Here is a 14488-nt window from a genome sequence, read left to right as displayed (position 1 = left end):
ATTGTTGGCATTAATGAAGGCAGAAGGAGGTGCTGATCGGGTGTGGTTTACTGTTTGGTCAGTTGTTTTGTTTCAGAGAAAGAGGGTAAGTCAGATCAGAATTGCTTCCCCTGATCTGCTGCCGCCTATACTACAGTAAGCTAATCAGGGACTAAAGAAGTGGGGGCAGGTAGAATTTGCAACTTAAAAGCAAATTCTATCAAATTATTGAATCTAGAAACTCACACATAGTCTGTGTAAAACTAATAACCTAGTCTCTCTGGTCTTCAGTTCCCTTATATGTAAAGTAGTAGAAATTTCTGTCAAACAGTCATGTTTTGATGATCAGGAGCCAAATAAATGATCCATAAATATTACTTCCTTTTTTTTCAATCTCTGCCTCTACTAGAATTGTGGAAAGGTGGGATAAATGTGCTATATCTACAAATGAAAAAACGTTATTTGTCTGTTACCAGAAAGTTTTTATTACCATTTAAGTGAACTTGGTTCACCATCCTCTTAGACGCCAAATAGTGTTTTACTACAAAGACACTTAGCTTCCCATTATTAGTGCTCCAAACTTTGTAGTCATATTTAAATCATGTTAAACAAAATGTAATTTAATTCCTTGCCAATATTGTAACATGATGAATTTCTTGGAACTGTCTCTCATTTTCCATGCTTGCCATTCAATCTTAAATTTTATGTACAAGGTTGAATTACTGAAACAGACTACTTAAATGTGTTCCCTGATCCCTTTACCTTTTACCTCTCCAAATCCTTGCATAAATTGTGAAACTATACCTCTATAATAGGGAAATAAAGTTGCTTTCTTGATGTTTTGAGTTTTAAGTATTATTATGATATCTGGCAGTATTTGGAAATTCAGTCCTTGAGTTTAAGAGATTAGTGTGAAAATAAGACAAAACCAAGTGAGTTCCACCTTCCCCAAAATCCAGCTATGCCAGAAAACAAGATGGATTCTGTCAAGCTAACTGAGGCCAAAACGAAATGGAGTCATTCAGCCTTGTATTAAGGGGAAGCCACACATACATTGTGTCCTCTGAAGAACCACAAACTGACATCTGCTGCCTGAAGCAGAACCAGCCCAAAACAGACAATGGCTGGGAAGTCAACCAATCAGCTGTGACCTGCATCAGCCACTCAGGATTAAATGGGCTTGCATCCCTCATTTGAATAAGAAAACTGATATGGGAACCTGGGCAGAAACTTTTATTATAAAACAACCCCCTCTCTTTATTTCCTCAGAGTATACTTTTGGCTTATAGCCAAGAATTATGCCTCCATAGTTTGCAAACTGTTTTTTAGCAATAAAGTTCTCCTTCATTAAATTCCCTGTACTACAGAGAGATTTGTTAACAAAAGTATAGGAGCTGGCTACCAAATCTGTGATACTGTGGGAGGCAGGGTTGTTGATGAGGAGAGTGTATACAGAGAAGCCTCAAAGACTGCACTTTATGCAATACCTAGCACAGGGTCTTGCATAAATCAGGAATTCAAATATTTGCTGATTAGTTTTTTTAAATTTATATACAGTCTTATTTTAGTTTTAAGCATACAACACAGTAGTTGAACAGTTACCCATACCCATATTATTAAATGCTTATCCCAACTATATGTCAACATGGGAAGATATTACGGAATCATTGGCTATATTCTCCATGCTGACTACAATCCCTGTGACCAACCTACATCATGATTTAAATTTTTCTGCTCTTTTTTACCCCCCTCACCTGCCCCACCTATCCACCTTAGCCCCTCCCCCACAGTAACCACCAGTGGCTTCTCAGTGTCTATGAGTTTACTATTGTTCTGTTCATTCTGTTTTGCTTTGAATTTATACTCCACAAATAAGTGAAATGATGTACTATTTGTCTTTCTCCATCTGGCTTATTTCACTGAGCAAAATACCTTCTAGACCCATCCATGTTGTTGCAAATGGAAGAATTTTTCTTTCTATGGCTGAATAATATTCTCCATTCTGTACTACTGTCCCTGTGACCAATTTATACTGTGATTGAAAATTATTGTGCCCCTTTGCCCCTGCCCCCCTCCCCACACCAACCTGCCCTAAACCTTCCCCCTTGGTAATCACTAGTTATTTCTCAGTGTCTACGAGTCTTCTGCTGTTTTGTTCCTTCTGTTTTGCTTTGTTTTTATATTCCACAAATAAGTGAAATTGTATGGTATTTGTCTTTCTCCACCTGGCTTATTTCACTGAGCATAATGCCCTCTAGCTCCATCCATGTTGTTGCAAATGGAAGGATTTCTTTTCTTCTTATGACTGAATGATATGTGTATATGTACCACCTCTCCTTTATCCATTCATCTATTGATGGACACTTGGGTTGTTTCTATATCTTGGCTACTGCAAATAGTGTGGCAGTAAACATAGGGGTGCATACATCTTTTCAAATCAGGGATTTTGTTTACTTTGGGTAAATTCCCAGAAGTTGAATTACTAGATCAAATGGTATTTCTATTTTTAGTTTTCTGAGGAACCTCCATACTGCTTTCCACAGTTGTTGCACCAATTTACATTCCCACCAACAGTGTAGGAGGGTTCCCATTTCTCCATATCCTCTCAAACATTTGTTATTTCTTGTCTTTTGGATAGTGGCCATTCTAACTGGTGTGAGGTGGTATCTCATTGTGGTTATAATTTGCAATTCCCTGATGATTAGTGATGTGGAGCATCTTTTCATGTGCCTGTTGGCCATTTGTATTTCTTCTTTGGAGAAGTGTCTGTTCAGGACCTCCACCCATTTTTTAATTGGGTTACTTGGCTGACTGATCTTAAAAGCAGTCCGTAGCTGACTAACCATTTTCCTGATCTTCTCTCAAGTAGTACAGATTGTCTACTGAACAAAAATAAAAATGGATGGTAATGTTTTACTGTCCCCAAAATAATGTCTTCAGCTGAGGTATCAAATGGAAATGCTAGGGAATTAACTTTGTTGAACTGCTATGACTAGATACAATCTATTGCTAGTCAGCTTGATTTCAGAAAGAGGTTGTATGTTGATAAGGGGGTGGGAGTTGCCCTTTCATCTGGCAAAATTTCTTCATTTGATTTCTAGAACAAAGTGTAGTGCACTGCAGGTGACAAATATGATCGGTGATTTAAAAAGTAAATAATTCTAAAATGAATGAATGAATGGATGTATTCATTCATACAAACTGGAACTTCAGTATCAGCAAAGTACTGGGTTGGGAAGAGGATGCATAGTGGGAAGAGGTACCACAGTAGGCTGATGTGGGGAGGAGGAGGGTACCCTACCTCATAAGGCAAGTCATTTGCTACCACATGGGTCATCCTAAAAATACTGCCCAGGCCCAATCTTACCCCAAATTCAGAACCCCATATAACTATTCTGAAGAGTACATTAGAGAATATTCCTTAATCCTCAAAGAAGAAGAGAAACCATTCTCTGCATTCTCCAGACCCACAATGTTAATTGTGGAAGAAATCAGGGTGTTTGAATTACACAGACCTGGACTTGAACTATAGCTCTTTTACTTTCTAGTTTATGATGTAGTGCAAGTTACCTAATGTTTCTGAGACTTCATTTCCCCATCAGTACAAGGTACTCCTTAGATTACCCATGCAAGTTGCAGTAAGACTTAAATGAGACACTATGTGTAACACTTGGCGTAGTAGCTGACACAATGTAAGCACTCCAGAACAGCAGCTATTGTTATCACCCTCTTTAGTCACCCTCAGAATTCCCAAGGAGGAGGATTCATGGTCCCTGACTATTCTCCCAAACCTGATGGAAAGTTTCTTTCCTCCACAATTAAGGAATGTGTTTCCAGGGTTTGGTGAAGCATTGCGCTCATTATCTGTTGAACACACTGTAAATGCTGTGGTCCCTTCAGCCAGTTTTAATGCATAATACACATTTACTCTTAGAAATGTTATAATTGAAAATGGGTTACTGTAAAATCAACAGACTATGGAGGAAGTGAAGCTATTTGGGCCTATCTCTTAACAGGAGCCACAAATTGTATGCATTGATCATATTAATAGAATTTGCCGCAATCTTCTGATTTTTTTTTCTTTTTTGATCAGACTAGGGTGCACTGATAGACAACAGCTGAATGTCCATTAGAGGATTTGGGTGTGTAGGTAATGTCTTGGATAACTGAGCTTAGAAATAATAGGAAGCACCAAGCAATATCCCCAGCCACAGATACGATTATTAAAAGGCTCATGTCTCATAAAGGCACTTGAATGCACCTAAGTGATAAAAGTAAATAAAAGAAAAACTCTGCTGAAATGTTTGTTTGTTTCTAGCTGTGGTTCCTTGCAGCATTTTAGTTGACTGGCATCTTTTGTTTTATAATTCATTTCTTGAAGTGCTGTGGGATGTTGACCATGGTGTTGTATTATGGAGGGGATTTATATGTGTTACAAGGTACTTGTCTATCAAATCACATCAAGCAGCTATCATTTTTTTAGCTGATCTGTACTATATTAAAAAAAAGTGCATTGACAGCTTCAGTGTGAGCAGCTACAAGTGGGTTATTTCCCCAAAGAGTTAGACACAATTTTGTTTATATAATTTGAATTTTATACACTTCACTACCTACACAGCTGGTGAATACTGATCTACTGCCAAACTACCATAAGAATCCAGAGGAAGAGAAAAAAGGCACAAGGGTAAAAACCATGAGTGAAGGAGGAGGAGAAGGCCACATGCCACCCCTGTAGTCATGTGTCACCTGTGTTTAAGATCATTTCTATTATCTTTCACTTTGCACTGCTAAGAAACACACCTTCAACTGCCATCACATGTAAGCATAACTGATCCTCTAGTCTCTTCAAATTATAATGTTAAGAATTCTAGAATTAATAGATATATTGGTAACAAATATCAATTTGTTACAAGGTATGTTCCCCAAATAGTTAAATACTATTAGGACCCATTGCACATGGAACATACAGAATAACTTTGCATCAGTGACTATAATCAAGGTTATGATAATGAAGGCACATTAAAAAGGCTAGATTTAAGTTAGGTAGAATTGCATATAAAAGTTGTGATATCCAGATTCAATGACTAAGCACAACTCTAACTGGAAGTATGGAAATAAAGCAGGGACAGCTATGATTCTCTCCTAAACACATGATTTTCTTACTCTCTTTTAGACAAGAACCTCCTCAAGGGTAAGATATCTCTACATCACTATACTTTCTTCAGTACAACTAGTACCTGGACTGGACAAAATAATTAATATATCTGCTATATGGAACCAATGGCAAATGTTTGTATATTAGATTTTAGGAGAGATAAGAATCAGAGTTGATCTGTAAAATGAGGCTTTGGAAAAACAATGTTGAAAATCAATTCTATACCAGAAAAATAATGGTATGCTAATGAAGGATATTTTCCCCAAAGATAAGTGATATCTGGAAATTATGCACCAACAAACATCTACTAGACTTTAATCTGGAAGAGAACACAGTAAAAATGTCTGCCCCAAAGGACACTCTGAATGCAGAAGAATCACACTAAGAATTTGAGCAAGAATTTCAAAAAATCCTTCTGCGAAAAATTGAGGCCAAGAATGGTCATTCAAAACTACTGTGGCACTATGTTGTTGTATTAGGGACTACTGATATATGGAAGGGAAGAAAGGGTTTAATTTTTTATTTTTCAGTTTAATGAAAAGCTGTCAATAGTAAAATTGATTGACATCCATAGACTTAATCTGATTATTTGGCTTTCAGGTGGTTTTATTTTATTTTACTTCAAAAGCTGATGGAAATAAGCAATCCTTTTACAAAATGATTATGAGAAGTTAATAAAATGAACAAGAACATGAATACATGGATTTGAAAATGAGTCATGGTGGGTTTGCTTTTACTTGATCTCAAAATTATTAAGCCAAGTTTTTCTCAGGTAAAATGAATGAACATCCAAGAGTTAGCATTCATACTTACAGAAAGAATGAAAATAGAAACAATCAAGATCTTACATATCAAAACACTGAACACTCTGAATGAAAGCAGCTAAAATAAAGAAAAATGTGATTTTCCCAAAGAATACACAAACCTGAATAATGGTTTAGTATTAATGGAACAGAAGAGCTACAATTTACCATCCCAAATAATTGCTTTTTATGATATGTGGGAGAAGAAAAAAAACATTTAAGAATTTCCTTTTTACCTGGTTAAACTATCTTGAAGAGATCTCATAAGCTTTTAAGGGACTTTAAAAAAATTAAAAAGCACACTGACTATATAGCAGTATTTCCAACTATAAAGCATAAATCCACTCCTCCCACACTCCTTCGTGTGTTGAAATAGAAAAAGAAAAAAAAAATAAATGTGATGTCAGCAAGATCACATAATCTGTGCTTTCCATTATAAATGTTTTTATGCTCAAGGCTACCTCAACATCTTTTCATTAGATTATAGCTTTAGAATGTTTTAATTGAAAAATATGGGTAATTTTGAAGTCAGAAAAACAAAGGAGCGATTACTAAGAGAACTAATTATTGCCTTCTTCTCAGAAGATGTGTTAGTTTAATAGATAGACACAGTATGGGTCTCCATCCTCCGTGCGAGACAAGTGGGAATTTCCATAGCTTTGAGGTTTGAGAACAGCTGAGCTGCAAACACACTCTGAAGAGTCTAAAAGCTCCTGCTGGGGGTTCTAACAGGCAGAGCTTTCAAAGATCTGTGCTTTTTTCCAGCAAAGGTACAGCACATAATTACAACGGGGTACCAAATTCAATTCTGTGGGAGGCAGGTTGGAGACAACTCAGTAGGTAGCTATGCAGCCAATCTACCCCCCTAAAGAAAAGGATTATTGATCATAGAAGGTGTGGAAACTAGCATAGCCCTCTTACTAGAAGGTCTGCGTCTAGACAGAGGCAAGGTCCCTGTTATGTTTTGTTTTTTTAATTCCTTTTTTCTTTTTCTCTTTTTCTTTGTTTATTTTCAACTTATTACATGTGAATATATAAGCAAACCCAATGATGAGGCTTCTAAAAAAAAAAATGTTTAAAGAAAACTTAGTAGCCTAGTCACTGTCTCAGATGTTTATTTCTTTCAAAAAGTCAAAGCCAGGTTTTTTCCCAGTTTTGCCAGTTTTACTGTTTTATGGTTGTTGATGATGATGATTTTAATGAATCTTGTAGGAGCAATCTCACTTCTGGCATATGTCTAAGTAACTACTGATGAGGTTTTGTTTTTAATCATCAAGGAAGCTATATAATAATGGGAACTCTACAGGGTACTGGCAAGGGTTATAGGAACAAAATTAGGAAAGAATATTTATTGTTAGAACAAAGAAAGAAAAGGTTTCAATAAGGAGGCTAATTTTTCAATGTTATCAAGTGCCGTATGGATACAAGATTAGGGATAAAAAGGGCCCACTTGATTTTGCATTCAAGCTAATACATTCAACAAACATTTGTTAAGTACATATTATGTGAACAAAATCACCATGCTGCACGCACTTAAAGAAGTTACAATCTAGTGGGGGTTGCAGACATTCAGTAAATGAGCTCACAAATAAACATGTAATTAAAAACCATGGTGATTTCTGGAAAGGAAAAGAAAAAAGTATTCTATGAGAGTCTAAAAGGGAGACCTAATTTTGGTTGATAGCTAAGTGAAGCCAACACTGGGAGGACACTTAAGCTGAGACTTGAAAAAATAAGCAGGAGAGAGAGTAAGGCAGCAAGTAGGAGGAAGAGGGAGCAGTGTGGGTAATGGGCCAAAAGGCAGGAAAGAGCATGGTAAATTCCAAAATCAGAAAAATAAAAGACAATGTGGCTGAGGTATAATGAGTGAGAAGCCAAGCAGCAAGAAATAAAAGTAGGAGAGGTGGTAAATAGTGGTAAGGAGTTTATATTGTAGCCCTAGTGCCATACAATAGCTACAACAGAACTGATACTTCAAGCAGATAAATAATATGATGCAATACAAATGAATTCCAGAAATGCCACATCAAAGGCTGTGCCAAGACTGATTTGGAGAAAGGTAAAAGCATACGTGAGGAAATCTTAGCAAGTATAAACTCATAGTGTAATTGTTAAAGGGAATGACTATGCTGGGGGTGGTGAAGGCACAGATGAAAATAGGTCTGATGTATATTTTAAATGCTATTAGGAGGGCAATTAATGACCTCTCTTAGATCAGTTTCAATGCATTAAGGCAGAATTCTGACTGCCATTTGTTGAATAGTGAATGAGAGGTAAGGAAGTAGACAGCAAAAGGAGACAGATCTTTGAAAAAACTAATACTAGGAAATGGAGAGAGGGCAGCTGCTATCAGGGACCTCAGGGTCAATATAGGATTTTTATTCACCCAGCTATCCATCTACTCATTCATTCATTTTTAAGCCCTAAGAGACATAAAGTATTTTTTCTAAAGAGAAGGGCAGAGTGCAGAATGACAAACTGTAGAGGCAATAAAATAAGACATAAAGTAGGCAGGGGCTAATAATGCCCAAAACAAAGATAAGTAAATGAGCTTTCAGTAGAGCATCTCACACACACATGCACACACTCACCCACACAGACACCAGTACAGTACAGAACAGAGGGTAAAAGCACTATCTAGTTGAAGAAAACAAAAACACTAATTTGAAAAGACATATCCCCAATGTTCATCTCAGCATTATTCACAATAGCTAGGATATGCAAGCAACCTAAATGTCTATGGATAGATGAATGGACAAAGAGAAATGTGATATAGATACATAATGCAGGTACTCAGCCATGAAAAAGAAAGAAATCTTGGCATTTGCAACATGAATGGGCCTAGAGGGTATTAAGCTAAGTGAAATACGTCAAAGAAAAGCAAATACTATATGATTTCACTGATATGAGGAATCTAGAAAACAAAACAAATGGACTAACAAAACAAAACAGAAACAAACCCATAGATACAGAGAACAAACTGGTGATTGCCAACGAGGAGGTGGGTGGAGAAGTGCACAAAATAGGTAAAGGAGATTAAGAGGCACGATCTTCCATTTATAAAATAAATAAGTCATGTGGATGAAAAGTACAGCATAGAGAATATAGTCAGTAATATTGTAACAACTTTGTATGGTGACAGAGGATAACTAGACAGTGTTGTGAATGTTTCACAGTGTATGTAAATATTAAATTACTATGTTGTACATCAGAAACAAAAACAATACTGTATGTCAACTGTTTTTCAATAAAAGTAAATTAATTAAAATAAAATAAAAATAAAAGCACCTGCCTATGAAGTCAGACTGCTTTGGTTAGAATTCTGCATCTACTATGTAACTTTGGACAAGGTCCCTATTCCCCCTTGGCCTCAGTTTCCTCCTCCATAATACGGAACTAATAATAGGGCCAACCTCATAAGAATGTAAGGAATACATGATATGGTAAGTGAAAAAACGCATAACGTATTATCACATATGGTAGTTCATTATATTTTTATTTCTATCAATAATAATAGCAACAAAAATATTCCCTTTTTCTGAGGGTGGACAGAGAATAGGTTCATAAAATATATGGCTAGAGATAACTTTGTGGGTGCAAGAGATATCATAGGTTCTGTCGCCTATGTGCTTTCATTTTTCTTCAGTGAGGAAGTGATTAGGTTGTTTGTAGTACATGAAAAGAATGGGCAGGGGAGGAATAGAAAACTTGAGACCAGGTAAGATGTGGTATAGCTGCTATGGAAAAATGAAAGATTACTGAATAGGAACAAGTAAAATAACTGCTGAAGTGGCAAGGTGAGTCCCACTGAGGTAAAGGCTAAAATGTCATAAAGACACCAAATCACTCAGCTCACCAAAGAGAACAGGGAGATATAAAGCAAGAGAGTTAGAGGCAGCATGAGAATGCTAAGGAGCTCGGGTTGCATTTTGTAAATTCTGGGAGACACTGAAGGTTTCTGACACAGAAATCACATGAGGAATACAGATTTTAAGAAGACTACACTAATAGTATTGATGGGGAAAGAGAGCTGAAGCCAGACACCCAGTTGTGAGCCTCTCTCATTAGTGCAGATGATTCTACACATTTCCAAAGCTGTCCAGAAAGTAAGATACCAATATATTTTGAGACTTAAAAAGTATTTGGGCATATTTACACAAAAGTGAATTTAATTTCATCATAGATTAGGAGAAAATATGTTACAGCATAATTTTTACTTTTACAAATATTAACTACGCTATTTTTAACCTCAGGCTTACACTTGGTTTCAATAATTGTCCTATAATTCAATACAATCAATGTTTATCTACTGTCTATTGTATGTAAGATATTGTTCTAAACACTGCAAAACATACATGTTTAAAAGACCAAGACATCATTGTTTCAAAAATCTTTTCCTAGGTATGAGATTATCTAAACTTTATTTGGCAAATCCTGATGGATACCACTGATGGTAATTTATATAGCATAAAGTACTTTGTAATGTCCTTGACTTTTTTCCCTACAGACATGTAGCTAAGGGTGGGCAGAGGAAATAAGAGGACAAGTTGACTTCATGTACACAGCCTGAAAATTATTTATGGTTATGTGCATAAACAAGAAATCTCCTCCATTTCCTATTTTGCTTTTAGTTCAGAAAGTATATTGCTTTTTATGTCCTCAAACTTTATTTCCTCAGTGTGGCACCAAGGATATTCCTCTTGAAGGACTTGCTTGGCAAACTAAATCTTTCAAGATAAACTACATTTAGAAAAAAATGGCTTTGGAGAAATTGTGCAGTGTACCTACTGTAAAACTCATAACCATTATGACACAGCTGAATTCTCAGATGGTATATAGCCTTGCTTCAATTATAATATGAATTCAAGCAGCTAAGGTTTCAAATGTGGACTATGGTCTAGATTATTTTATTATTTAATATTGCCCTAAAGTACTGCTATTTTAGAAGTAATATCTAACCAATGCAGTTATTCTAATTCAAAAATGAGAAAATTTTTTCCTTAGGTATCTTTACATGTTCTATCTCACTCAAAATACACATCCCTGATCTTTTCAAGGACTTGATAGAATCCTCCTACATTAGTGTATACAATTCCCTATCTGAGAACTAAAAAACTCTAAATATGGGTAAGCAGTTATTACATATGTTCAAAAGGAGCATTCTCTGTCCCATCTATCACAATATTACTTTAAACAGGATTTAAAAATTGTCAAGTATCAAATCATACCAATGAAAATCTATTACTATTAAAAAGGTTATAAAATATTTTAGATGAAGCAGACACACTGTATGACTATTAGGCCCAATAGGTAATTTAAAAAATCTTAGTATTCAAATGTAAAATGGCATGGAGCCAGAGTAAAGCTGACAGCCATATTACTACTAACTGTTCGTTCATACAGTGAACAAACTTGCACTGAACACTTAAGTACAAAATAGCTTTTTCTTCAGTATATTAAGTAAATCATCATGCCCTTTTTCCCACCATTTTTTCCCCATTATTTGAATAGCAAATTTGGGGCATACTTAAAAACGTATATTCTTTAAAACAGTTGATACCTTGACAACATTTGTATCCCTTAAAATGAAGAGGGGATAAGGAAACATAATTCATTCCACTAATGATTTAACCATACTAATGCATGATGTGCATTTATGAGATTTTTTTTCCCCAGCTGAAACAGTGTAGTTAAAGCTTTTCTTTAGCCTAAATTTCTTTGGGCCAAATTATAATATCAAGATTTAAACAGAAGAAAAGGTAATCAATAAAATAAAATACTTTTCATATAATAGAATTAAATATCAGCATTAGTATGGAGGAGAGCTCTTGAGGTATTTCATAGAATATAACTCCTAATTTCTTTGTTTTTCTATACCATCATAAATAACAAAAGATAAACAAGTTTTCATTTTTGTTTTTTTTCTGGATAGCCAATAAGCTATGTAGTTATACAGTTAAACAATAACAAAAATTCAACAATTGAAATGTTTTTGTTTTCACTGTTTCTGACAAGTGTTAACTCCCAGCTGATTTTGTGCAGCCTTATGCAAGATACATACCACAAGTCCAAACTGTTCAGGCTCACAGAGGTCATTGTATTCATTTTTCAGCTGTGCTAATTCACTGAGTACCTCCTCCTCAGGAAGATATTTTGCAAGGTTCTAAAAAGAAATAAAACCAAAGAAGTTTAGTATTTTACTATTAGGATTATCAAATATGCATTAACAACTCTAAAAGTGATAAACTAAGATAGTAGATAAATTTCTCACTGTGGTTCTGTTATAGCACCAGTGTATCCTCCCCTTCTCACCAAAAAATTAAGCAAAAAATGAACTATAATTCAATGTGAATAAATATATAAACATGTTTGGTTTTTATGCCCTACAATACATAAATATTAAATAAAAAGATCATATAGGAATAAATGAGATTCCAAAATTGACTAACCTCCTGGATAGTCTTAGACATACAGCATAATTTTTTAGCTTAATTAGTCAATTCACACAGAAAATGGAACAAGTCTATTGAGAAGTAGATCATGTGTAATAATAATAACATAAAAAATCAGCTTTTTATAATTAGCAAAATTTGGAATAATCTTCGATCTTATAAACCATATCAAGTCTGTAAAAAAAATCAACATTATTTATAATGTCTGCATTTAAATACACATTGCATTCCTACTTTAATGGAGAATGAAGCAAAAGCGATGAAGTCTGATGCATGCTCAAGTTTTGTACCTAAGAGAAACAAAATTGATAAATACTTCTTCATCGAGTTTATGCTGGAGTTTGGTACAATTCTAATTATTACATTAGCAGGAAATAAATATTTTTGGGGACTGTATGGCATTTCAAAAGATGAATGAAAGGAAGGAAAGCAGGAAACAAAGATTTAATAAAGTAGTGTTGGGAGGATTCAAGATGGCAGCATGAGAGGTGAGACAGAGAACTCCTCCCAAAACCACACATAATATGAAAATGTAGTTAATTGATACAACTAATGCTAAAACAGCAACAAGAAAGAAGGATGAAAAAGACTGCATACAGACCTCACGAACAGAGAAGACATCACGAAACAGGGTAAAGTACCTTAATCGGGCGGGACCTGAGCCCTTCCCCCACCCCAGCTCACCGGCAGGAAGAAGAGAAACAGAGCAGGGGATGGGGTGGAAACCTAGAATTGCTGAACACCCAGCCCTGGAGGTCTCCTGTGGGAGAAGAAACCCACACTGTGTGGTACTCTGGACGTTGGGGAGCTCAGACAGGTGGAGTGCTTGAGAGATGGGTTGCGGCCATTTGTGAAGGAGGGGATCCACACCCAGCCACTCTGGGACAAGGGAAAGGCTGGACTGAGAGGCTTCCTACCAGTGAGAGGGCTGCTGAAGGAGCAGCATTTGCATGGAGCTTGCTGCATGGGGGAGGGGAGAGCTGGACAAAGTTGTCTGAGCACGCTCTGCCCAGCAGGTAGGGAACTTTGAGGAGCTTCAGGCGGCCCATTCCCCTAGCTGCCCACTCAGCTCAAAGGCCCCCCACTGTGACACGGAGCCTGCTGCGTCTTCCTCCTGGCCTGCCGGCATCGGTTCAAAAATAGCAGTCACTGAGCATGTGTCAGGCCAGCCAGAGGGAGGCCCCGCATACAAGAGCTAGAGATGCAAAGCATGGAGGGGTTACACCTGTGTGCGGGGCCCACTGCCTCTCACACTGGAGACAGGCATGTAAGTCAGGAATCAGGAAACATCCTTCCTCCGCCAAGGCATCAGCACTGCTCCTCTATGACCCCCAATCTCACTCTAGGGGCTGAGCAGCTCGAGAGACTGGAGCTTCTGGGCACTAGTGGGCACCAAAGAGAAATATGAAAAGTCAAAAGAACATGGTCCAGACCAAAACCTCACAAACCCCAGAAAAACGGTCAAATGAAACTGAACTCACCAATCTGCCTGAAAGAGAGTTCAAAATAAAAATCATAAACATGCTTATAGAGGTACAGAATAATATTCAAGAACTCAGGAAGGAATTTAAGATGTAGAGTCAATCATTAAGAAATTCCATATCTGAAATGAAACATACAATGGAGGGATTTAAAAGCAGATTAGATGTAGTAGAAGAGAAAGTAAATGGAATAGAAATTAGAGAAGAGGAATACAAAGAAGCTGAGGCACAAAGAGAAAAAAGAATCTCTAAGACAGAAAGAATATTGAGAGAACAGTGTGACCAATCCAAACGGAACAATATTTGTATTATAGAGGTACCAGAAGAAGAAGAAAAAGAAAAGGGGAAAGAAAGTGTTATTGAGGAGGTAATTGCTGAAAAATTCCCCAATCTGGGGAAGGAGATAGTCTCTCAAGCCATGGAGGTGCACAGATCTCCCAACACAAGGAAGACAACATAAAGACATATAATAATTAAAATTGCAAAGATCAAGGATAAAGACAAACTTTTAAAAACAGCTACAGAGAGAAAAAAGATCGCATACAAAGGAAAACCAATCAGTTTAACATCAGACATCTCAAGAGAAACCTTACAGGACAGAAGAGAGAGGCATGATAT

The 14488-nt window shown here is 36.4% G+C and overlaps 1 protein-coding gene across 7 annotated transcripts in view; it reads right to left on the bottom strand.

Moving 5' to 3' along the window:
- DIAPH2 (diaphanous related formin 2) overlaps positions 1-14488 on the bottom strand; it is a 943365-nt gene that overhangs the window by 454926 nt on the left and 473951 nt on the right. For all 7 annotated transcript variants that reach the window (XM_073227598.1, XM_073227594.1, XM_073227595.1 and 4 more), the window contains one exon: positions 11999-12100. In XM_073227598.1, coding sequence (XP_073083699.1) covers positions 11999-12100 — 102 coding nt within the window. The remainder of the gene's footprint in view (positions 1-11998; positions 12101-14488) is intronic.

The sequence above is a fragment of the Manis javanica genome, chromosome X, assembly GCF_040802235.1.
Source record: "Manis javanica isolate MJ-LG chromosome X, MJ_LKY, whole genome shotgun sequence".
Lineage (NCBI taxonomy): Eukaryota > Metazoa > Chordata > Mammalia > Pholidota > Manidae > Manis > Manis javanica.
The sequence above is the reverse complement of the archived record's forward strand: the minus strand, read 5'-3'. Positions and strand labels throughout refer to the sequence as shown.